General features: G+C 41.8%; 1 protein-coding gene across 1 annotated transcript in view; it reads right to left on the bottom strand.

Moving 5' to 3' along the window:
* Nucleotides 1–24,849, bottom strand: part of LOC115917405 (sodium channel protein type 5 subunit alpha-like) — a 215,495-nt gene that overhangs the window by 38,727 nt on the left and 151,919 nt on the right. Inside the window, exons 18-20 of the mRNA XM_030971429.1 lie at nucleotides 17,562–17,708; nucleotides 10,658–10,778; nucleotides 1,462–1,616 (exon numbers count right to left, since the gene is read on the bottom strand). Coding sequence (XP_030827289.1) covers nucleotides 1,462–1,616; nucleotides 10,658–10,778; nucleotides 17,562–17,708 — 423 coding nt within the window. The remainder of the gene's footprint in view (nucleotides 1–1,461; nucleotides 1,617–10,657; nucleotides 10,779–17,561; nucleotides 17,709–24,849) is intronic.

The raw sequence follows: 24,849 nt of genomic DNA, 5'->3' as shown, positions 1-24,849 counted from the left end.
AACCCCCTGGGTGACACTTCAGCCCATCTCTGGTGAACCAGGAGAACAGTAAATCCATTTCTTTTCTTTTTTGCATCAACATTTATGTATTTCCACCTTTCCCTCTCCCTTCAGAGACTTTGAGCTGCATAAACTCAGTACTTCTGTGGTTTTTCCTCTTTTTTTAGGCCACTGATAATTTGTGTTGCTCTTCTCTGGAGTTTCTTCATTTAGCCCATGTCTTTCCCAAAGTGCAGTGCCCAGAGCTGAAGCCAGTGCTCCAGCTGAGGCCTCCTTGATGCCAACTGGAGTGGAAGAACAGCATAATTTATACAGCCCAGTGGGGTGGTGGGCTTTTGTGCAGGGTTGTGATGGAGTTTATTCTGGTTTTTTCCTGCTCTCTCTCCAGTTCTTTTTAGTAAATCTGCTTCCTTACAGCCATCCTTCATCACACCTTCCCATTGTGGTTATTCCAGGTGAGGGGAAGCAGGCAGATTTCTAAGATGATGTTTGCCTTACTGCTTAAGGCAGATTCACCCACTTGGTGACTTGGCTGGAGTCAATCCTGACCTCTGGAAATGCATGGATAACCCGTCCAAACATGGAACTGCCTGCAAATTTAATGAGTGTGTGTCTTACTCCATGACAAAGGAGATGACTGGTGACCACCAGACTAAAGCCTGGAGAACTCTGGATACACATCTCTGCTCTAGGTCAGGATAAAAACCTGGGAGAAATCCCACAAATTCCAGGGATATTCCTGAGAAATGCAAAAGAGAAATATAAATGCATCCCTGTGAAGAGCCCAGGGCTGAAAATGCACAGAGGATAATTGCAGAATGCAGTGGGATCTCAGGAGGAGAGGATCCCCTATCAGAGTCCTGGGCAATTACAAACCAGTGCCCATAGACACATTCACCTGTGCACAAACAGGACCTGTGCAGAGAAGGTACTGAGTGTTAACCTAAAGTGCTTTCAAAACAGGAATACAGGCACTCACTAGCTCCATGGATAGCACTGATTCACTGCCCTCTGTGTCTTTTATAATTTTAATTTGCTGGTTACAGAATGTACTAATAAAAAAAAAAAAAAAAAAAGAAGGGAGAGAAGAAAAGGAAAAAAACAAAGCCACCCCTGGAGCAAAATAAATGCAAGCCTCCAGATGGGAACTCTCATGGAGAAGCAGCTATGGGATGTTGAAGCAGCAGTGCTGGCAAACTTCCTCACACAGACTTCCTCAAGGATTTTCTTTTCAAAACATGTGCAAGTCAGAATTTTATGTCACAGCAGAAGAAATTTCCCCACCATATGGTAATGGCAGGTGAAATCAGAAAAGCTGTCAACCTGTTTTAGCCCCAGACTAAATGCTTTGCTTTGAGAAATGACCACTAAGGGTTCATAAGACCTTAGAGACAGCTAAACTGGAGAGCACTGGAGACCCATGTCCACTTTTAAACAGTTAGGAAATGCTGTCACATTTACCAGGGCTCCACTGCTCAGCAGGATCATGAAGATGATGAATGTTTCAAACCAGTTGTGCTCCACGATTCTGTAGCAGGTCTTTCGCAGCCTCCACCAAATTTTGCCCGGAAATTTTGTGATGTCCACTGAACAGCATGGGAAGAATCGCACACAGACTGTAAGAAATCAAACAAAAACAAAGGAATTGTTAAAAAAAAAAGCCCATTTAGTTCTTAAAGCTTCTAAGGAAAGTAAAATAAATAAGAAGCTGCTAAGGAAAATTTCTTTTAGCAATAGACTGCTGCACAGTGTCTTTCCTTCCTCTTGCTTCTCACAAAACCTCTCTGCTCTGCCTTCCATTTTTCCCTCTCTCACTCCTCTATTAAAAAACATTCAAAATCACTTAAAATGTGTCCCAGGGAGTTCTCCCAATGATTTTTGTGATTCTGAATATATTGGCCATGAGTCACCAGTGCCCTAGGTCATTCAAAAAGTGTTAACTGAGCTCAGGCAGCACTTCTGATCAGGACTAATAACTCTGGGAGGTTATTAGTGATAGCTTCCACATCCTTTTGAATGGAGGAAGGTTATTTTCTTGCTAGTACAATGCCACTGGAATTACTGATTAAAAGTGGCAATCTGATGAAAGAGAGATGATGAGAGGAGGTGCTACAGTGCAGATGGGACCAGTGTGCTGAAGAGACTCAGGCAGCAAAAGCAGGAGCAGATTTTGATCTCTTGGACTTTCATTAGCTTAAATAAGGCATTAGAACAATCTTGGAATTATACTGAGGCAGTTAAATCCCCTTTGATGTCACAGAAATTTAGCTATCTGCTCCATAGCAGGATCCCCAGTGATGCTTCGTAGCACTTTCTGACCTCAGTGACAAATAGTGTGTGATAGCTAAGTGCTGTGCTGGTAATGGGGCCACACAAGGATTTCTGATAGGCAAGACCATGGCCATTTTTAGTTTCCTTAGCAACCCTCATTTGTTGTAGCAAAAAGATATTGTCATTGGTAACAGACAGATCCATCTCTCCCACTTCAAAAACATCAATGTGCATTTCCTTGTGCTGGGCAAAAACTTAAAATGGTGTGAGAGGACCCTGGGAGCCAGGAATTGTCCGGGCCAGTCAGTCTTACATCAGGTAATCTGACTCAAATGTCACATTTGCTGATGATAATGACCATCAAAAACTATTTTATTTTCAAAAAGCATGCTTCTTACCCTACATTTATTCCATGTGTTGTATAGAAGAGACTTAACTATGCAGGTTTATTGGCCTATCAGAAAAAAAAGCCACAAGCCAACTGCTTCTATAGCTGCAATGTGGCCAAAGTCACCAACGTGTCTTGAAACACACAGCCAGTGGTGAGAAGTGACAAGGGAGGATGTCTTACCATGGTGATGCAATGCAGTGTTTCTGTGAGTAGGAATAATATTTAGGGGAGGCAGTTTGGGGAGGAAAGAGGGTGAGTGCCAAGGTTACAGAGAGAGCAGATGCTGCTAATTCGAGGTGGCCCAGCTGAGGCACCTGAGCTGCTGTGATATGGGAGGAGATCAAGTGCAGCTCCTGGGATTTTGGGATTCCCAAGCAGCTGGAAGTGGGGCTGTGCTGCCACAGGGCTCTGCCAGGAGGAAGAGAGCTGCTAAGTCTGCTGTGGTGCTCCTGGCATTTTCTGTGAGTTTTTATTGTCCCAGATCCCTCCTATACAGTAGCAGAAATGTAGGAGGACTGAGTTCATAGAGGAACTACCCCCAGAACTTTTCCCCTCACATTTCTGAGATGTTGGTTAAGTGTGGGCTCTTGGCTGTGCTAGGTTTTGGTGTGGGACTAAAAGGACAGTAAAGCATTCATGTAAAGGTAATCATAGCACATAACTACTTGTTCTCTAAATGCCTGCATCACACAGACCCACAGCATCGCCCAGTTTACCTCTGTATTCTGGAACTCAGAGAAATTCTGGGCTCAGTTGAAATACACTAAATTTTTAAAATTTTTTTAGAAAGGCGTAATACTGGGAGAAGATGGAAATGTAAGAAGCAGCTCTCCATCCCTTTGTAGGTCAGGTACCACTTCAGCAAAGGCAAGAATTATCCTTCTAAGCACTTCAATCCCAAACACTAAAGAATCAAGGCAAGCGATAAAAGGACATCATATTAGTCACTACTTTTTGTTAAAACCAGTACAATGCTCACAGCTGGCGGTGCATGTGGGTTTGGGTGTATTTTAGGAAGTAGGTACACAGAAGAGACTTCACAAAGCAGATTCTCCACTGAGAGAGGCCCACCAGGAGAATCCCACCAGCACAACATGACTGAGGGCACCATCAGCTGCACCTCAGCAGTGCTGCCAGAAAACTCTTGCACTGCTTCTCACCCCACAGCCCACATGGTCATCACCACCCTTCAGGTGTCTGGTTCACTCTCTGGGTTTATAATTCAGGGAGATTGCCCACCTTATTGTCACCCCAGCTTTGAATCAGGAAGATCAAAGGCTTGGGCTGAAATCCCTCACCTATCAAATGAACGGTTTAATGAGCAGGTTGCTCACTCTGTAAGCGTGGATTTTTTGTGCTAAGCAAAAATCCCCCCTTGTACTGGAAGTAGCCACTGCTTGCATCTATTCTTGCATCTATCTCCTTCTTAAAACTAATTTCAATTTGGAAAAAAAATCAGCTTTTTTTCTTACTTGAAACATTTACACAGAAACATTTTGCTCTTTTCTCATAAGTTTCTCCCTAGATGGTTACTTGGCTTTTTCATCTCATAGACAAATGCTTAAGCCCAGCCAATAACAGGCATGACATGCTCTGCCATGCTCCTACAGCATATAAATGCTCAGGAAATACTGTTGGAAAAGGTTAGAATCTCCCAGGAAGTGGTTTTCCCCACTGTAAGAAAATTGGATGAATCATTCCCTGGAGGAGTTCCACTACACAGGGAGCTCACATGATTACCTGAGCCCAGGCACAGCTAAAATTAGGGATCACCTTCATATTAGACACTAATGAGCAGGGCACTGTGGGTTCCAGAGTCCCTTCATTTGTGATGGGAAATACTTACAACACAGTTAAACCAGGTTATTACTGATTCAGTTGGCTTCCATCTGATAGTCTACAAGTACAAAGAGGTATTTTTAAAGACAGAAAGCCAGGTAGCACCACTAATTTTTTTTTAATGCTCTTTGATTGCTTTCATGCAATTTCAATCTGAAAAAAGAGTCCTAGTTACTGACAGTAATACCTTGAAAAATCCAAAATAGCTTATCAGATGAGTCAGCCTAAAATCACAGTGCTATTAAATCCCATGCTTTTGATTGGGCCCAATTCAGAAATGTTTAGACCAGATTCTGCTACAATTGTTAATGTCAGGCAGTACTTCCGTGAATAATTGTGCTGTCTGCAATTCAGATGAAATGCTGCTTTTAACTATTCACAAAGAGAAAAAGGAAAGAAGAAAAAAAATCCTGACCCCAAACAGGTCTTTTAATGAATTAACAGAAACCTGTTTCTATTTAAATTTCGTGATTTTCCTTTCTGGCTGTTCTTTCATGCCTTCTGGACTCTTTCTAACGCTGGTAGCCTACTGCTCTGGTCATCTTGACCTAAGCTTACTGTTGAGTTGGAAACTTCACTTAACCAAACAGAAAAAGTTTACTTGACCTTGGTCTGTAGCCTAATGCTTTGTTGGTTTATTTTTTCTCCAATTTCTGTGAAATCAAAATATCAAAATAATTTTGATGCATCTAAGGCATGACCTGGAGAGGATCTGAGCAATCCTAACTCCAGCTGTTCCTATAATAAGGCAGCTGGTCAGCAAAGCCCAGCTTTGGTGCACTTAATCCACATGAAGGAGAACATTCATTAACACCTTTTATCACAGCAAGTGTCAAGGCAGGAATAAAACCTCTGGCATTTCTTATGACAGTTACTCATCTTGCCTGGTCCAGCAGATTTGTGCTATCCCACTGAAATTGGTGCTGGGAGGGCATTGGTTGTGCAGAAGACTCTGACCACCTTGTGATGTTGCCAGGGCTTGGTTTGCCACTGAAATTCATGTTGGGCTGCATCGTTTTTGAGAGCAAACTGACTCATTTCCACCATGGTCTTTTGGTTGGTAGATCACTGCTCATCAGAACACAGAACAGGGGAAGAAGTCCTCCCAAAGGGTTGAATTATTTACTGGTAAATCTGTGAAGTTGTTCTGAGCTGCATCTGTGGCCAAGTTGTCCAAGAACAATGTCTGTTTTCAATTGACATTTGGATATTTCATCCCATTTCTCATAAAACAGAGGCCTATTTACCAAGAAACCTTTCCAAATGCATTAATACACCATGATATTGTTTACATTTCAGTCATATTTCATAACAAGGGAAATAGTCCCTTAAGTCATTAGGGTGTCCTATAGCACAAACTGAAGATTAAACTATATCTTAAAAAAAAAAAAAGGAGAAGGAATTTAATTTGCAATGCATTTGTGTAAATATTCCTTTTGTTCCATATTCACATTTTCTAGCCTGGTGCACTTTAATCATGGAGCTCTTGGATTTGATTGCATTACCTTGCTGCATTGGGAAAAAAAATCTCTTTGTAAATGTGGGAGTTATACTGCAAAACCTTCCTCCTCAATGCCTGACAGCCAAGCCTACTGATTTTAGGCTCATGGGCAAAGAATTTACAAATCCACTGCTTGTTCACACCAATATATATACTTAAATTTTCATAAAATCATTATTTTTGCCTTGGATGGATTGGGCTGCTGGTTCTCTCAATAAACCAGGAACACCAATTCATTTTTCCCATTCTGTTGTCCAGCAAATGTGGTACCTTGTGTTCAAACCACAGCAATTTTGTGAGTGCCTTTACACAAGGGTTCTCAATTACTGGGACATTCATTTTTAGAACAAAACAGTATTTTTCTTAGCTTTGAGTGCTGGTTACAGCATTGCTTGGTTTGACACAAATACAGCTTCCTAAGCATGAACTCAAGCAGGCAGTTATTCATACCACGGGTTTTATTTATATATATATATATATAGTGTATACATATATATATGCCAAGCTGGCTTTCTAATGACCAGTCTGGCTACCTGGATATGCACAAATAAGACAGCAAACCCAACTGTACCCCCTTTGAAAGACCCCAACACTCTCCCCATGCTGGAGGGAACATGATCTCAGCAGACTCTTCTCATTTAACCCTTTCCTCACCTTCTGGCCGCACTACTAACTCACTCAGGGGGGTCAGAATGGGATGACTTTAAGGTCCCTTGCAACCTGAAGCATTGCATGATTTTGTGACTGCACAGCTGGGTTTTATAGTATGAAAGAGAGATTAACAGTCACTGTCTCCAGTATTTGAGTACCTGAGACACATCAGGAGAGCTGAGACTTTACTTGTGTGCTACAACTGGGGGCTGCCAAGGGGGCATCTGACAAAACCACAGCTTGGTGTTATTACCCTTCCAAGGGCTTAACAAAGGCTCATTTCTTGTTTATCTTCTGCTACTCTCCTCAAAACACATCATCAAGGAGTGTGATGTCTTGGAGCAAAGGCAGTGGGCAGCCTGGCCTACCACTGATGTCATCTGTGCCTTGAGTGAGGGGGTGGATGAGTTTTAAATCTAGAGGTCCTGTCCAACCTGTATTAATTTAATTCTGAAAGCGTAATAGGGCTCTAAGAGTCTCATGATGCCTGAAAATTGTGTACAACACAATGCCAGCACGCTGTTCCTGGTGGAAAAACACAGAGTATCTCAGGTATTATAGCCAGAGGGAAGCAATACTTTAAAACTTGGGTTTGTTCCGTGATTTTTTCCTAGGATGCCAATAAGCACATTTTGTTGAGTTTGGCTTGGTTTCACTCAGCCTTTAAAACTCATCTAGTGGCAGTCCCTGTAACTCTGTTCAGAATTATTCCGTTTAATGGTCTATATTTTTCTTCTCTTCCTTTTTTTGCTTCTAAACAGCCGCTATCCGCGGTTGGGAAGGGCAGGACACAGATCCCACCACTTCAGCTTGGGCACACGGCATTTTCCAGCTGACATTTGGGCGTTTTAGGAGCGATAATGGCTCCTACCCCGTGGTCACATGGAAATATGTGACCACGGAAAGGTTCTGGGCGTCCTGGGTGTCACGAGCTGCGACCAACCACGCGTTGAGCGAGGTTGCTCATTCCCTCATGACCCTCTGGAGATATTCCCTTGAAACCTCTGCCAACGGGGAATTACGCTTGAGGACTTGGTGGAATCTTTCTCCTATTAGGGTCTGGGAGAGAGGAGCGCCCTGTGGGCTGAGGGCTCTCTTTGGATGACCTTCTGTGAGACACAGAAGATAATGTCCAAAGAGGGAATAAATTTTGCTGCAGAGAACACATACCGATGGAGGTAAGAGGACTGGAGTGTTGCAAGGCATCTGGAGGAAAAAGTACCCAAATAGCTGGCATTGAATAAATGTTCCTTTCCCATCAACCAGAAATGGTCTCTCCATTTCTGTCAGGTTCTTCCCAGCAATACTTGCTCGCTGCCAGGGCTGTGACCCTACCTTGCCTTCACATTTCCTGACCCAAGAATGTTCCCTGTTGACCCTAATCAAAGCTATTTTGAGATGATAACATATTAACAAGTCTCCCCAAGAAAAATGACCTATGGCTTATCTGGGTCACCCAACTCCCGGAAAACTGTGACCTCAGCAAACTTTCAGCAACTATTTCAAGAACATGCATTATCTTTGTTGCCTTTGTTATCTGAAAAAAAGGGGCCTGAATCTGGAACATATTTGTCCAGGACATAACCTATGCTGGATGCGTTGAGAAATGTCATAGTTTGAATTTAGACATCTAAAGAAGTTAAGAAATTAACCCTTCCCCTCTCCCTCTTCTTTTTCACATAATCTCCTTCTTTCACAAATATTAACTTTCATACTCCCAAATGTACCAAATATTGTTGTATCTCTTTATAAAAAGTCAGTAAAGGCAGCACTAGATGAACCTGCCCAGTGCATGTCCTTCAATATTTTCACTTTTGTAGTTTAAAGTCTTGTCATCTCAGCTAATTAGACTTCTGTTAGTCGGCTTACTTGGTTTTTAACTAGACTGAAGTGACAGCTGCATGAGGTGTAATTGCAATAGTAAGTTTGGGCAAAAATATTGGAAATATTTAACAGCAGTTGATTACAGGAAAACACTTTGTTTCCCTGCATAAATTAAACCCAATGTTAATGTCATTGCTGTAAGAATCATTTGGACTTCCAGTTTATGCAATTTCACTGGAAATTTTATGAGCAAATAATCACACAGTGTTTGTGCACTTTTGCCAAATTCATAAGCAATGTGATCACATTTAGCCAAAACAGTAAAGTCTGAAAAATGTGCATAGCTAAGCTGCGCTGCACAGGAAAGGAGAGAAGATGTCTTGAGGAGGATGTCACCTGCACCTCCAGGTGCCACTGGATAGGAGAGCAGGCTCTCCTTCAATCCCCATTTAGAGCTCAAGGCTCAGCTGGCTGCATCCTGGGACAAGAGAAAAACACCTTGACTTGCACAGGCACTGGTGAGGAACTAAGAAAGATTAGGAGCAAAAACAAAATGCAGGAGCAGGGGCGCTCAGGAGGAAGGGTGCAGGAGCCAGAACCTGGGTGGAAGTAACGCAACAGTGCCTTTGCTTCTGCATTTCTCTGCTGCCAGGTTGATCAGCAGGCTTCAAAGCTGGTTAAAAACTTCCTGTGATCTATCTAGAAGAGCCCTGCTTGCTACCCTGCATCCCACAGACAGCACTGGGGGAGATCTGACAAACTGGGTTGGTTCCATTGTGGTCTTGCACTGTGGAATTTCAGGTAGGTCTCATTATTTTAAGAGAGATCAAATTACAGAGTGTTGTGTCCTTGTTTCTTTTAAAAAACTGGATGGTGGTCATGGCCAAACACAGTTTCAGAATTTGTAAATTGGCATCTGAACAGCACTGATCTCACAGCACTGGCTTATTTAAGCGCCTATAACATAATCATTTTGCAGGGCACAAACAGAGATTGCTGCTCACTAGCCCCATTAAGAAATGTATTGTGAAAGAATGAAAACACCAGATCTAATTTCGAAATGTTATTGCATGGGTCTGAATAGTTACACCATGCTCTCTTCCGTCAACTGCATTAATTTTTGGCTACTGCTTTTAAGCACAGCTGCCAAAAAAATGTTTCGATCCAAGGGGCATTTGTAAACCCTGCAGGGCTCCCTTACCTCATTCAATCATCTTTCTCACAGATATAGAGATGCACATTTTTGCTGACTTCAGGGGCATTCATATACCCAGCAAATCATCTCTGTCTGATCCCATCTGAGCTGCTCTGTTTTTGTTTATAATAATGCTTGAATTTTCAAGGGACTATTCTTACATTCAGCTAACTCTGTTTTTTCCAACCCAGATTTATAGGAAAACAAAAAATTTGACGGAGATAATATTTGGAATAGAACTCACTCTGAGAAGAAATAACTTAGGAAGCTGTTTACTTTATATATTTATTTTAACATAGATCTTCTGATGTAGCTGGGTTTTACATCTGTGTTTTGGAGCAGGCTGGTGTTAAAATATTAATAAAATGATGGTGAATTTCAGTATTAAAAGAGATATGTAAATGTGGTCTGTTGTTATCTAAGATAATTATGTTAAATCCCCTTTACACAGCAGTTCTCTGACTAGATGAAAGTTACTGGATCTTGACACCCTTTAAAATAAATGGAAGAGTCCCTGAGACTCGTGAACCCTGCAGACAGGATCTAAGAACTGCCTGGATACATTTAAGCAATGGAAACATTCTGATATGGTCAGTTCTTTACCAAATTTGATCATGCACACATATTGGAAGGCAAAAATCTTCACTGGCCAAATAACAAAAATCAGCATTTAAAAAACAACAAAGAAACAAACAAACCACTCTTTATGGTACAAATTGAGATTTTAAAAGCCTAAGACTTTAGAAGCTGCAGAGCATTTTAGAGCATGTTCTTGGTTTATCTCAGCTTGGAAATCCAAAGATTAATGGTAACAAGGGAGTTTGAGTGTGTGTTTGGAGCATTATAGTGCCTAAGAAACGAAGTGCATCCAGTGAAATACTACTGCAAGCAGCCAGAGCAACATGGTGAGAAGGCTGGGAGATGTTCAGTAAGAGAAAAGAAGGTTTCTTGCCCCAGCATTGCAGTGAAACATGCAGGCTCTTACCTTCAGGGAAGCAATCCTCAGGCTCCATCAGCTCCTCAGCAAACTCGGGGATCTGCTCCAGCAGTTCTGCAGGATTTGTCAAATCCACTGTGCTGCCTTCAGAAAGACTGATTTCATCAAGCTTGTTGTCAACAAGAGCAAAGATGTGGAAAACAAATTGATCAGTTGCCCTGAAGGAAGTAGCTGAGTTGTCATTCCACCAACCAGCACCCCAGCTGAAGCCACCACAACAGAGACATTGCCATGCACTTCCTAAGGTGCCACTCCTTGGTGACAGCTCTGCCTACCCTGAGACCGGGGACTGACCCATCAACAACAAGAACTTAACACACAGAACTTACTTTTTGAAACAACAGAGAAGCAAAGCACAGAAAGAGAGTGAACAGCCATTGAACATTAATCACAGAATCTTAAAATTATTTGGGCTGGAAGGGATCTTCAAGATCATCCAGTTCCAGTCCCCCTGCCATGGGCAGGGACACCTTCCACCAGACCAGGTTGCTCTGGTTTATGGTAGATGGAACCTTGGAATGATGGACTTCATCTGCTTGACATCCTGAAGGCTCCTACCTTTGGGTGGGGGGGTACCAGAAGTGGGATCTATCTCCCGAAATGCTGAAGGATTAATTGGATGACCTGCCTTGGGTTCCTGTCTTTTGGGCCTCATTCCTGAGGTTCCTCACCCACAGCTGGTGGGTGAAATCTGCACCTGCTCACTCAGGACCATGCTCTGCTCCTGCTGACAGCCTCTCCTCCAGCATCCAGCCACAGGAAGCTAAAGTACAAATATGTTGAGAGGGCTCTTCCTCCTGTCTCATCCCAAGCCTAACTTGTTCTCAGCACATGACATGGCCCCTTGCCTTTCTGTCACACCATTCTGATCTCCAGATGATGTAGGAGGAGGAGCACATGGCTTTTGGAAGTGTCTCAAGGGCTCTACTACTTGCCTGAAATATTTGACACCATCATCTTACGTGCATTGTTTAAATTCAGCGTTTCTCAGATCCTCCTCTGCAAAATGGGGCAGGAATTTCCCACTCCCTGAAGCATTGGTTGTCTCATCTATTTAGAGCAGGAACTCTCAAGCAAATGTGGGTAAAAAAAATTCCGGGGAATATATTATTTTCAAAATCTGTTTTGAAGGCTGAACTCATGATTAAAAGACATATGATACAAGATTCAGTAAGTCACCAAAATATGAAATAGAAATTTCATTTCAGGTTAAACTTTCCTTTAACAGAATCAAGACACTGTTTTTAGAATAAAAGAGGAAATGTCTTCCCCCTATTTTATTTTGCTATCTAAAATAAAGGGTTTCTATTTTGTGTTAATCCAAAATTAAATTTTACTTGATTTACCTTTAAATTTTACAAGCTAAATAGCTTGGCCATTAAAGTGAAAGACCTGATATTTGCCCAGTCCGGCTCACAGTTTGTTTCTGGATATAATCTGATGTAAATGGGTAATACCAAAGCTGGTATCTTCTATGGATCATGGCAATGACAAATAGCTCCAAGCAGGAGAGGCGTGTCATTTGTGAATTGGTTTGCTCTGGTCTCTGAGTTCCCACTTAAAAGTTTTTGTGCTTTATCTTGCAATACTATTGCCTTCATTTTAAAAAATGAGGGCAATAATACTTACCCATGCTTTTAAACAGCCTGTGAGATAGTTATATGAGAGATGGCACGTACAGATAAAGTATTATTTTCATAAGCATGATGGTGATGGAGTAAGAGACTAGGCACAGCTTTATATATTTATTATTAATGTGAAAATGGGTCCTCGGTTTTCCAGCATACACAGTCAATGCAAAATTTATAGCTGAATTCAGAGAAATGCTGAACCTGGGGTAAAATGGGCAAGACTGAACATTCCAGCAGCGTTTGCAAGCCGGGGTGGAAGCTACTTGTTTGCAATTAGCTGCAGCATCCAGAAGGTCATAGTCTTGGCTAGGGTTTATAATGCTGCACGCAAAAGATCTGCAAACAATTGAGAAGAGACCTTTTAAAAAGAGAGAACAGAAAGAACAGAACAGGTCCAAGATACGGATAAAGCTTCTGAAAAGCCATATTCAGAATGCAGCTGTCGTATAGAGCCCATTTCCTCACAGCAGTGTATGATGGTGGGAAAAAATGTCATAGCAAGTTCTAGCACAGTCAGAACTTTATGATGCTGTTCATTAGGGAATGCATTTAGTCATTATGTGTTCTGTTATGTGGATGTCAAAACAGAGATCACTGAAATAGTCCTAAATCATATGCAGCTGTAGGATGTAGAAAATAGGGGTTCCAAAGAGAAGAGAAGCTTTGTTGGGTATAATTCTTACCAATAGCCAGAAATCAAAGAAAATTGTGAGAGCAATGTCAGCTTGATAACATTTTCAACTAGAAAGCTGGATTTAGCAGAGACAGGTTAGGAAATTCACAGAACAAAATACAATGAAATTATCATAGACTATTTAGTTATTTATCAGGAGGATTTTCCAGGAAATATTAGAATCCACCAGTGTAAAAGGGAAGTGGGGAACATGCACGGCAAACAGACAGGTTTTCTTCTGAAAAGCCTCCAAAAAGAAGAGGCAACGAACATGGATTCAGAAAACAGTAGATTAAGGTTTGAGGGTCTAAACAGGGACCAGAAAAAGGAACCAGACATATGAGAGAGAAGGAAAAGATTAGGGATGATTCTGGGAAGGAAGCAAAGGTTACTCTTTGCCAGAAAGGTTAAAGGATTAAGGTTTTCATGAACTCAGGGAAGAGTCAGGGACACAAGAGCAATTGATGAGGGGAATCAAATAGCTAATCAAAATTCAGTTGTCTAAGAAAATAAACACTTCTTAAAATCATCCAACAAGGGGATCAATAACAAGAAAGGGGAGAGCCTGTTAGAATTAATATAAATGTAAGTAGAGAAATAGCCAGAAAGCCTAAATATACACATATACAAACCAGCAGATCCAGGCAAGGCACGCTGCAGAGAATAAAGGGATCCAATACACCCAGTTAACACATCATTAGCAATCAATAGTGAATGCTCATGGAAAACTGGAAACGGCCCAGGAGAGCAGCAATAAGTAAACACAACACTGAGCTGAGAGAGGAGGAAAAGGGAATAATCATGGGAATCACAGATCACTAAACACTTGCTGCAGCCTGTGATTAAAGTAAATTAAATAAAGACAGAGAAAAGGAGGCAGCTTAATCAGAGTGAAAAGTCATAGACATAAAGGCAGTGAGGTGGTTCTCCTGTGTGCTAAAAGAACTCTGCACAAACAGGGTGAAAAGAGCTCAAAAGAAGGCAAAAAGGACAAATACAGAATCTCCTCCTTCTTTCTTGGAATAGATGAGTAGAGAAAGTGTGCCAGGCAGAGGCAAGGGATCTGTCAGAGACCCCTTTGGAAGATCTTCCCCTGGTGCATAAATTCGTGCTGCAGAAGGCAGTTTTTAAAGTGTTTGTTGATGGAGTGACTGTTTTAAGTCCCTGGACAGGGCTTCCACACCCACTGCTTGTGCCTGTAATAGCAGCAAATTGATCTGAAAGTGTTTTTCAAAAAGCCTTTAGCAGTGAGACGCTGAAATCTCATCGAAAGTTGAAGTTTGCTCAAGGCTTAGCCCTCTTACCTCCCTTCTTCTCTGCCTCACCTCTGAAAATCAGACCCTTAATCTATCAAATTGACATATGATATATAAACCTTAAGAAAACAGTTGGATGTCTGTTACAGAAAAGCCTACTTTTAAAATAAATTGGAATTGGCTCGGGTTCACCCATTGCTGTGTGGAGAAAAGCCATTCTAAGGACCCAAATACAGCACAAACTTTCTCTTCAGAGGAGGAAATCTGCAGGGATTAGGGTCAGCATTATCTTCACTAAAGATACAGAAGAGGTCCTGACCGATATAATCCTCATGTTAGCTGATAATATTAAATTGGAGAGAGTATTGAAATCGAGGAAGCAGAAGGGAAAAGAGAAGGGAAACGTGGAGAGAATACAGCAAAATGGGACATGATTTAAAAAAGTACAAATGGGCAAGTTACAGGAAAATTTCAATGGACATTTTGGAAACCTGGAGTAATATTAAAAAGAAATATATATGTGATTTTGCAGTGGGATATAATGATGTAGAAAACCATATGAAAGCATCATGTCTAGATAATGGGATATTATTTCTTCTTTTAGAGTTCTGTAGAAATTGTATTTGGAATATTGCACTTCCTCCTTGGCAAAAGAACTAGGAAAATGAGCAGTTGAGGGAGTTGCAAAGAAAGAGGCAAAAAACGTCAGATAAGTGGCTCAGAGATATTAATTTACAAAAATAATGAAATTAAAGAACAATGGTGCATGACTTCAGGGGGTAAACCCCAGACAATAGGAAGCAAGCAACAGTCTATTAAAGTGAGTGATATTAATTCATACAAAGAGACTGATGGGTAAAACTGGTAAAAGACTGTAATGAAATGGCATTTTAAAAGGGGAAAAAATGGTGAGAAAAGGCTGGTATTTAAGGAAATATACCCAGGCATGAGTTATTTCTTTTTAGCAAGTGAATTATTCCTTTTGGTAAATGAAGAAATCTCAGTTGAAAGCCAGAAATCCATTTAAAGCCAGACTCCACAAAGTTGTGTGAATATTTTATGGGTCAGCATTTTGGCAGAGAAAGCAACCAGTCTGTACTCCGAAGTCTTCTCCACCCGTGACACCAATGATTTTACTTCTACAGTGCCTTTCTGATGATTGATACAGAATGAATTTTTAATCATATAATGGACCCTTTACTGACACCAACAGGGTTTTACTCGGAACACATCCAGTGTTTCCTGTTACTGACAATCACTGGAAGCCCTGCCTCTTGGCCATACCAAATCTGTTACTCCCTTGCAGTTGCTGGCTTTATTTGGCCACTTGCAACTTCTTGGGACATTCATCAAAAAATATGACGAGCGTGTCCTGGCGTGCTGGCACCAAGATTGCTTCTGCACAGGGGGACCGTGGGTATGTCATGTCCACACGAGACCTTCCAAAATAGCATCCTTTGGGCTTTGCTCTTTTGTGTTGGCATTCATGGCCTCGCGTGAACTTCCGCTCGATTTCAAGTCATCCCTGGATTATTGCCATGTTCCTCCACCTCTTTCTAAGCAGCTGCAAATAGAATCAATTATACTCTGCTATAGAGAGGTGGCATTTGTGTCTCAGGACCCTTTGAAAGCTGAGGGAGGAAATGGGGATTATTTCTTTATCACGATGTTGCTGAATATATCGAGGCTAGAATGTTCCTGACTTATCATGACATTTTGTTATAGCACTAAAAAAGGACATAGTTTTCTGGCCTCCCTGTCTAGGATCACAGGGTCCATTTGTCTTGAAAAAATATTTTAACATGAAGGATACCTAATCCCCTGAGAGAAAAATGCCTGATGTGGTCTTCTAATTCCTCCTAGTTATAACGCTTCTTTACATTGTTTGTATTTCTTTGCTAAATATACATACTTTTATTTTTTTTTCCCTGAGACCAGGATATCAAATATTTGAGTCTTCTTCCTCTAAATTCAGGATGTTTTCTTTCTGAATATGAATATGCCAAGATGTACTCTGGCAAGGATTGCCCTTTAAAGAAAGGCTTCACGGCTGGAGGATTTCTGGATCCTGTGAGTGGAATTTATCTCACCTAAATGTGCAACCTAAGTGCTCCCTTTATAGTTAATGGAGAGAAATGGGCACTTTTATGAGATCTGACCTAATGTAAATGCTGATTTCAGCTGGAGACACATTTACCTGCCTACATTGTCTAAACAGAGGCCTCAGATGACAAGTTCAGATGCAGATTGTCTACATTTAATTCCACCCATATGACAACATGAATCAGCAGGCTTGGAGAAGGGGAGCCCTGGCTCTGGGATGGGTCTGTTTCCTGTTGTCCTGTCAAAATTTCTTCATGGGATTGATCCTGCTGGGCACAAACTTGCCAGCAGTTTTACAGTAGAACTGGGAAAGGTGTGATGTGTGTGAGTGCTGTGCCATCCTTTCCCTCTCATCAATTTTCATCCCACACAACAATCCCTGGTTCCAGTCTCAAGCACCTGTGGAGTTCTCCAAATTCCCAGGACATTCCAAACCTCTATTTCCTGATTTCAAAGGGAGGAATCCATCACTCTCTAATAATAAAGGCAATGTTACATCAATAAAATACTAAATCTGAAGGGGAAGAACCCCCAACAAGTCAGCAAGGAGAATACAGGCAATTACACAGCCTGGAGTCACTCAGTGTACAGTACAAACACATTATTTTTGATATTTATGGTTATAAGGACAACATCATCCTACAACTTGAAAACAAATGTCAATGTGTACACATCAAGAAACAATTAATGAGTTGCATTTTGGCCAAATCAACTAAATAATACCAAGGTTTGCTCTTTAGTTAGTACCTTCACATCAGCTACTTAAATTGCAGCACCTTTCTTGGGTGTGTGTTAACAGGCAAAGAAATGTTAATCTGTGACAGAGAGCAGATGCCCTCCAGTGAACTCAACATTCAGGTCTGCCAAGTCAGCAGATGCCATTCCTAGAGATGCTTTTCAGTGGGAAATCACACACATATTTTCTCCTAAAATGAGACAGTAACATTATAGATGATTTTGTGGTTTGATTTTTTTTCCCCAAAAGCCTCTTACAATTCCATCTTAATTTATAATGCATGTTCTCCAAGCTTTCCAATTATTTTTATAATGACAAAATCCTCTCTCCTCTTCACTAAGACTGTAATACCTATTACACACTATTGCTTTCCTACCCCTTGACAAACATGTATTTTTACAAGCCACAAACCCCACACAAACCAGTGGCATGCACTACAGAGCTGGTGCAATGAATTTCATGCAGTATCAGGTAGGAAAGTTGTTTGTGTTACCTCTTTTTGCCCTACTGGAGGTGGTGGCTCAGCCTTCAACTGCTTATCCACGTGCAACTCACTTAACTCTTCATAAATCTCAGAGTTCTGACTCCGGACTCCTGGGCTTTGGCATCGCTGCCCCCTCAGCTGCAGCTGCTTTTCCTGCTGGAAATAATCCTAGATGGGTTTATTTTCTTTCTCTTTGATAGCATGCTTATTTCTTAAGGAAAACTCTCCAGCTAAAAGAGAAAACATCCTGGACTATTCTTGTCAGGGGACGACATCTTAAAGAAAATGGCAAGAAATGAGATAACACAAGCCTATGTTGCAAATTTTGAGCTTTAGCAACTTGGATATGCCAAGATATCTGGCTGCAGAAAATGGACATACAAATAGACAACTTTCTTTCTGAGCTTTTGTTGCTGAGGTGGGATGAAATTCCCTTGCCATCTCCATTCTGAGCCTGGTTTTGAGACACAAACTTCCTCCAGGGACCTGAGGTGCAGAGCGAGGCGGCTGCCAAATAACCAAGGAGTGTACTCTGAAAATTCACAATCAGGTGGTGACACTCAATGTTTTGAGTAAAAGCTGGAGAAAGGCGCGAGGGCAAAACCCAATATTGTTCTATGAGTCTGCTTGGAACAGTGTGAAAAATCCCCGCACCCAGAGAAGAAAAGACGCGCATTGCAGGGGAAGAAAATGCAAAGTTCACTGGAAAAGATAAAAGATATCTGAAAATAGATATGGAAAAGCTGCAGGTAAACACACAAATGTATGAGACTCCTATTCAGCAAAACACTTAAGGCCACTTTGCACCCACTGAAGCACAGGGGGCTCAACCACAAGCTGAAAGGAAAGCACACTCTGAAGCACTTCCCTGAAAGGGGATGGACTCTGGAAGCACAGCAATAATTTTTTTCTCTCAGTAAACACATTTGACTAGACCTTGCGCTCGCTCGTATGCGTGGTGCCATTAAACCCAGCCACTTCTTCCTGGGGTGGTGATTATTGCTGCTGAGCTCTCAAGAACTTCTCCAGGACTAATGGCAGAGGAAAGGATGTTTGCAGGGTTGGTCCCTCACTCTGGAGGCCCAGGTGCTCTGTTTGTGTGGCTTTATTGACCACCTAAGGCAGGGATTTCACTGAAAACTCCACAGCTCATCACAGCACTTCCACTGTTCGTGCCATTACTAACGCAGCTACTGAAATATTAATAAAACTCCAGCAGGATTCAAAGGGCTGTGCTGAATTGCTTACAGAGGGACTTCCATGCTGAGAACAAAATTACAAGCATAACCAGATTTCAATAGTAATTATTTAAACCTATTTATCTTTCACTTGTCCAGCTTTTTTTTTTTTTCCTTTCCCTTGGCTTGACTGACATTCAGTGTTATTCAGGTATTAAGCAAATTTCCCTTCCCCAGGGAGCCCCAGACTACCTGCCTCAGTTTTAAAGCCACATCACTGCAGGAAGTCCCTCAAGAGGTACCCAGAGCAGAAAAACACTTTATTTCAAATGTAACTATCTGAAACACCAAATGACACCAAGGAGGCAGTTGGTTAAGCAAATTGCTCTCTGTATAAATACTTTTGGACTGTCAGGTTTGTAGCAGTCTTTTCAAATGTTGTTGTGTGTTTCTGGGAAATTAATTTAAAATCAAATTACTTGTTTCCTGCTTCGGAGGGCATGTGGTCTAAAATATATTCTAACTTTAATAAATCAAATTATGCATGTCCAAACCTATACCCTCTGCATAGGAAGGTACTACACACAATTTCTAGTCACACATTAGCACTGATCTTCATAGGCCAATAACCACAGAGCTACAGGTATGTCTCTGACAAAAAGTAACACTTTTTGAGGCTTTTCTGCAGTCTTTATCTTTGGAAATAGTTTAATATGCAGGAGAGAAGTTGATGTGGAAGGCACAGTACACACAACTAAGGCACTCAGCCATAAAATGTCTTTTTTTTTTAATGCAATGTGCATACAACTTAGTACCAAGTAATCTTAATGGCATGATATTGGTTATAGCAGTGGAACAACAGAAACAATTGTTTCATGCTGAAAGTGCAACACAATCTGAGGTGACATCTCAAGTTCATTTATGCAGAAAGGTTGTGCACTCAGATTCACCAGAAACTGTGTGCTGTAAGAGGACAGACCCTGTAACTCAGCTGGTCTGATGAATATTCTAATTGTTAAGCAAATTATTGCATTAAGCTAGAGTCAAATGTCAAACTTACACCAATTCTCTATTTACTAATCCCTCTGTGTGGTACCAGGATTTAGCAACTCTTTCATAGTGATTCAACTCCAGGAAATGTGGTCCTGGCTTCTTCCCAGAAATCACACTTGCACCAAGTATCCAATGAGTTAATGTTAATTAAAACTGATTAATATATCCTGGCAAAATATTCAATGGGGGCATCACACACATGTGTTCAGACAACGATTTGGTTCATCAACGTGGGTTTTCAGGCTTGTCCTCTAAATTTATAAGCTGGGGGGAAATGAGTAAGAGAAACAGACTGTTCCAAAGAACCTGGTTGTGCAGGCTGATCCCAAAAGGAGTGTTAGGGAATCAACTGAGTTTTTGCAAGCAACCAATGACAGCGCTGGTGAACCATTCTCTTGAGATGTGACAGTTTCACTTCCAGCACACAGCACCTGAAAATCAGCAGAGACCTGTCTGGGGAAAGGTGCCTTTGGTTTATGTTGTTTAACTTCAGGCTGTTTGCTTTTGTCCTTATTCCAGATGATTTGTTCTTCTGGTGGCAACGGCAGCAGGTCTATCTCCTGTACAGCTTCCCACTGTGGGTGGTTTACATAATTTATGTTTAATTTTTGTATCAAGTGCCACGTTGCCAAGGCAATACACATTATGTTAATATTTATCAATTCAGTCGCTTTCTTCATTTGTAAAGTAAAAACATTGAATGGTACTAAAACTTTGTGCATGCAAAGGGAGGGCTGGAGAGCCCAGGACTGACCTGAGCATGAACCAAAAGTTTGCTCACCTCTGCTCTGACATGGGGCCTAAAAAGAGGTGATGTGCCAACACCATACCAATGATTAGCACATGGAGGGGGGTGGACAGTGCTGTGTCCCCTCTCACACTCAGCCAAGTTGCAGCACCAGGAAAACAGCTACCAGATTGGAAACGGCATAATCTGGGTGACATCTCAAGAGTGCTGGTGCGCAGACCCACATAGTTGTTTGCTGACACAAATAAATGCAAAGGCTCCACACTGTGTCGTGTCTCTGAAAAGCACAGATTGGCTAATTGTTCCAGGCTCAAAGGGGGATTAGTGCAAATGCCACTCCTCTGGAAAGAGGACTTGCTGCTGGCAAAACAAGGCAAATACCTGTCATCGGCGTGGATTCACTTTATTCCTTCCCCATGGAAATATCATTTTTTCCATTCTGTGCAAACAAATTTAGAAAGAGGATCCTAGGACTTGTCTTTCGGGTGGTGATTGGTTCAAATGGGTTCTCCTGATGCTACTCTCACTCCCTAGATCATGACCCTATCTTGTGACATTTGTTCCCTGATTCTCTGGCTGTGGCTGTTGTGAGAAAGATGTGCAAATCCTTTGATAGCAGGAAGCTTCCTGTCCCAAGCAGGTGGGGAGGAAAGAAATGGGAATTGGCTCTGGGGCCCTCCTCCCTTGCCGTTATTACTACAGAGCCAGTGAGCAAAAAATGATGTGGATGGATGAAGTTAATTGTTTTACTATTTTATGAAAAGGTTTCCCCTTTCTCTGGTGAGACAGTGCAAACGCAAACTGCCTTTTACTCAGTCACAATGCATTGGGAAGCTTTGATGCCATGTATCCACTCCCCACCATACTCATGCATCCAGCTGCCTCTTTGAAGCCCACTTTTGAGACACTAATAGGAATTCAGGGGTGTCTGAGTTCTGCAGTCACATTCCAGGAATGGGCTGGTCAGGACATTTCCAGGTACAGACTCAGGAGTGGAGGCTTGCCCTGGTCCCTCACATACATGCCTGCACACACTGGGCCATGCCAGGGGGATCCTCCTTCACCTTGGGATGGTGCCCGTCAGAGGAGCAGCAGGATTCTGACAGCAGAAGAATCTTCTTTAGCCATTCATTAATGAGTGACACTATGACATTGACTCTCCTCAAGAAATCCAGCTCCTTTAGCAGACAACAACACATTTTAACCTGCAAAATTTCCCATACCCAAATTTTGGATGCCATAAGGGGAGTCTGCAGAGCTTTTCATGTGTAGTAAACCCTGTTCAGCAGTGTGACAGGGATTGTTACAAGAGGGCTGTTTACTCTGCAAAGTGGTTGTTGATGTTTGTGGTTCTCCTTGCAGACAACTATGGATTTCACAAAATTGCCGTGCCTGGTAGCAATTGGCAGCCTTTCTCAGCAACAGTTTGCATCTAGTAACTGGCACCCTTCCTCTGCAAAGGAGCCAACAAGTAAATGATGGTGAAAACTGAACTGTTTATATGCTACCTCCACATAAGTGGAGAAGCAAGCAGATTGCAGAGCTGCTGAAAGACGGTGAGCTTGCATTGCTGCCTTGGTGGCACTTGTTCTGTGTGTAAAGTAAACAGGAGACTGCAGTCTGCAGAGCTGACAACTCTCAGATATGCTGAATTCAGTCTTTCTGAAAAGCCTTGAAAAATCTGAGCTGAAATGGGAGAGAAGTAAATAACCACAAAGCTGAGAAACTAATCATTGGTTCTTATTACCAGAACAGATCATTTATGATCCTGGTTCTTCTCTTTCACAAATAAATGTAAATCCTTGTGGCACCAACAAAATCAGTGCATTTATCTTTCTGCATGAAGAAAGATCACCAAATATATCAGGAAAATTCCCTTACTTCCATAATATGAGAAGGGGAAGATTTGTATCACTTATTCTGCTAGGAATAAAAAGAAGGCTGGAGAGCAGCTGTCACTTTTAAATGTGCACATTTAAGAGTCTCTCTAACCTGCTTTGAAGATTTGCTTCTGTAATGCAGAGTTGCCACTACTCAGTTTAGTGGGCTATCACAGGAAAACCTGGAGCAATACCACACCACAGCACAAGGATTATAGCTGAGACACAAAAAGGACTTGTGCTACACTGTGTTCATTTCTAAGAGCATTTTGTTGGCAGACTACAACATCTGCAATACCAATGCAAAGTGTGTCAAGCCCTACCTTAAGGCTGACACACACATGTATCATTTAAGACTGGCAAATTTCTCATAGAGGGGACAAAGCCAAGTCTAAACCTGATTATTAGAGACTGGTGATGTCCCCTCTCCATCCAATGCCACTTGGTCCATCGTTCCACTTCAGCAGGAACAGCCAGACACCACAGCTTAGTACACTGATTTTGTTCCATTTTGCAGCATTTATCCACCCCTCCCTGTCATTTCTCTTGTCATTCATCTGTGCAAAAGCCAGAAACAAAATGGTGCAAGGGAGTAGTAAAACATCAAAATTAGAAGGTGCCGCTTACATTTGCTCTGTGAATTCATATGCAATTTTTTTCACTTTCTTGATGACTCAGCCTTTATAGGAACCATGCTTATAAAAATCCAAATCACTAACACATGCATAGGAGCCACGTGGGCCAAACAGATTAAACACAATAGTCTCTGAGTTCAGAAAGAGAAGAGTTTGTTGCCCAGCCCCTGGGCAGATGATGCCCCCAACCTGGATGTCTGTAGGTGCCAGGTGATTTTTGTGTGTGCTGTCACCTGTCAGAGTTAAGGGCATGGAAGTCTGAAGTTAAACTTATGTAAGAAAAACACTGATCTTATCCTCCTGCTTGACCTAAGAAAACATATTTTTTCCCAAAAAAAGTCACAGGGCATTTGTAAGAAAACTCCAGCAGCTGCTCTAGAAAAATAACGCACCTGTGAGTACTTAGCTGGATAAAATTATCTGGCCATTTCAATTCAGGATGTCCAAGGCTAGGGCTGGCCAGAAACCACAGCTGCTCAGCAGAAGATGTTAACAGCAAAACCTCCCTGGAACCAGCCTGACCTGGTATTTTCTTCTATTTTGAATAAAGGTGAACTAAAACTTTGCCAGACAAACCTCATCACAGCCACTAACTGCTGGTCTCTGCCTGCGTGTTGGATGCTTTGCAAAATGTCATCCCTCAGAAGCAGCAGTTCAGAAGCGTTCCTTCTTGGATTAATCCAGAATATTTTAAGCCTTTGATTTCTGGCTGCAGAGTAAGGCACGTTTTTTCTAATGGCTTCTGTCTTCCTGGCCCTAGATCTTTTACCACACTGAGCAACACACAGCCCATAATAAAACAGAAATTCATTATTCCAAGGGTGCACTCTTAAAAGTTGTCTGAGAGGAAGAACTTGGCAAAAAGATGGACTGCCAAAGTTAATTTATACTGTTATCAATTCAATAGGCTTAAATAGGCAGTGAAAGCGTTTCATAAGTGTTCATTGTTCAGAGTTCAAGCTAATACCTTCTGCTAAATTGCATTTTGAAGTTTAATCACAATCTACTTTATGTTTCTTTCGGTAATTGGGATTTCTCCACAGTATAATATGAAAAACTCAAACTAATGGGCTTCTCTGATGGAAGTTTAAATTTTGGAAATTTGCCTTGGAGTGCAGTCAGTGCGAGTGCCTGAAATAACCCAGAACCTTTCACCCAATTAAGATGTTAATATTTTGATCATTAAGACAGTTTCATATTATTACAGGCAACAGCAACAAAATAATAATTATTTGAAATGTTATTTTGGAGTGTAATTAATGGGAGCCCTTTTACCCACCAACACACACACTGCCTCACATGGCACGGGAGCTGTTGGGGAACTGGCTGCTGCTCTTTTTGTCCAAAATGCTAAATGTCAGCGTTTTCTTTATCAAAGGGAGGAACAGTGAGAAATGCTCATTTCTGGTCAGCCTTTTGCTCCAGGGAGGGACATGGATCCTGGGAAATGGCATCCAGCAAGCTGTGACTGACTGACGCGCAGTCCCGGGGCCGGGCACTTGTCCAAACGCATGTTGTCAACTCTGCTGCTCCTGATATCAGCTCTTTCAATGCCAGCCTGGCTTTTTTCCCCCTCCTTTCTTTCTCTCCTCCATCAGCTCCCTGTATTTCCTGCACCTTAGGCGTTATGCTGTGGAAAAATATGTTTGCCTGGCACTGAGAACTGAATGGGCACCCTAAAACCTCTGTTTGTGGTGTGAGTGCTCCACTCATGTCAGCAGAGATCTGACACAGGCGTTTCTGCCCCACTCTACTGCCACAAAATAAACAGAACCACCTTTCTACATGTAGAAGGACATAGGT

The sequence above is a fragment of the Camarhynchus parvulus genome, chromosome 2 (assembly GCF_901933205.1).
Source record: "Camarhynchus parvulus chromosome 2, STF_HiC, whole genome shotgun sequence".
Taxonomy (NCBI): Eukaryota; Metazoa; Chordata; class Aves; order Passeriformes; family Thraupidae; genus Camarhynchus; species Camarhynchus parvulus.
This window is presented reverse-complemented; position numbering and strand designations above follow the sequence as displayed.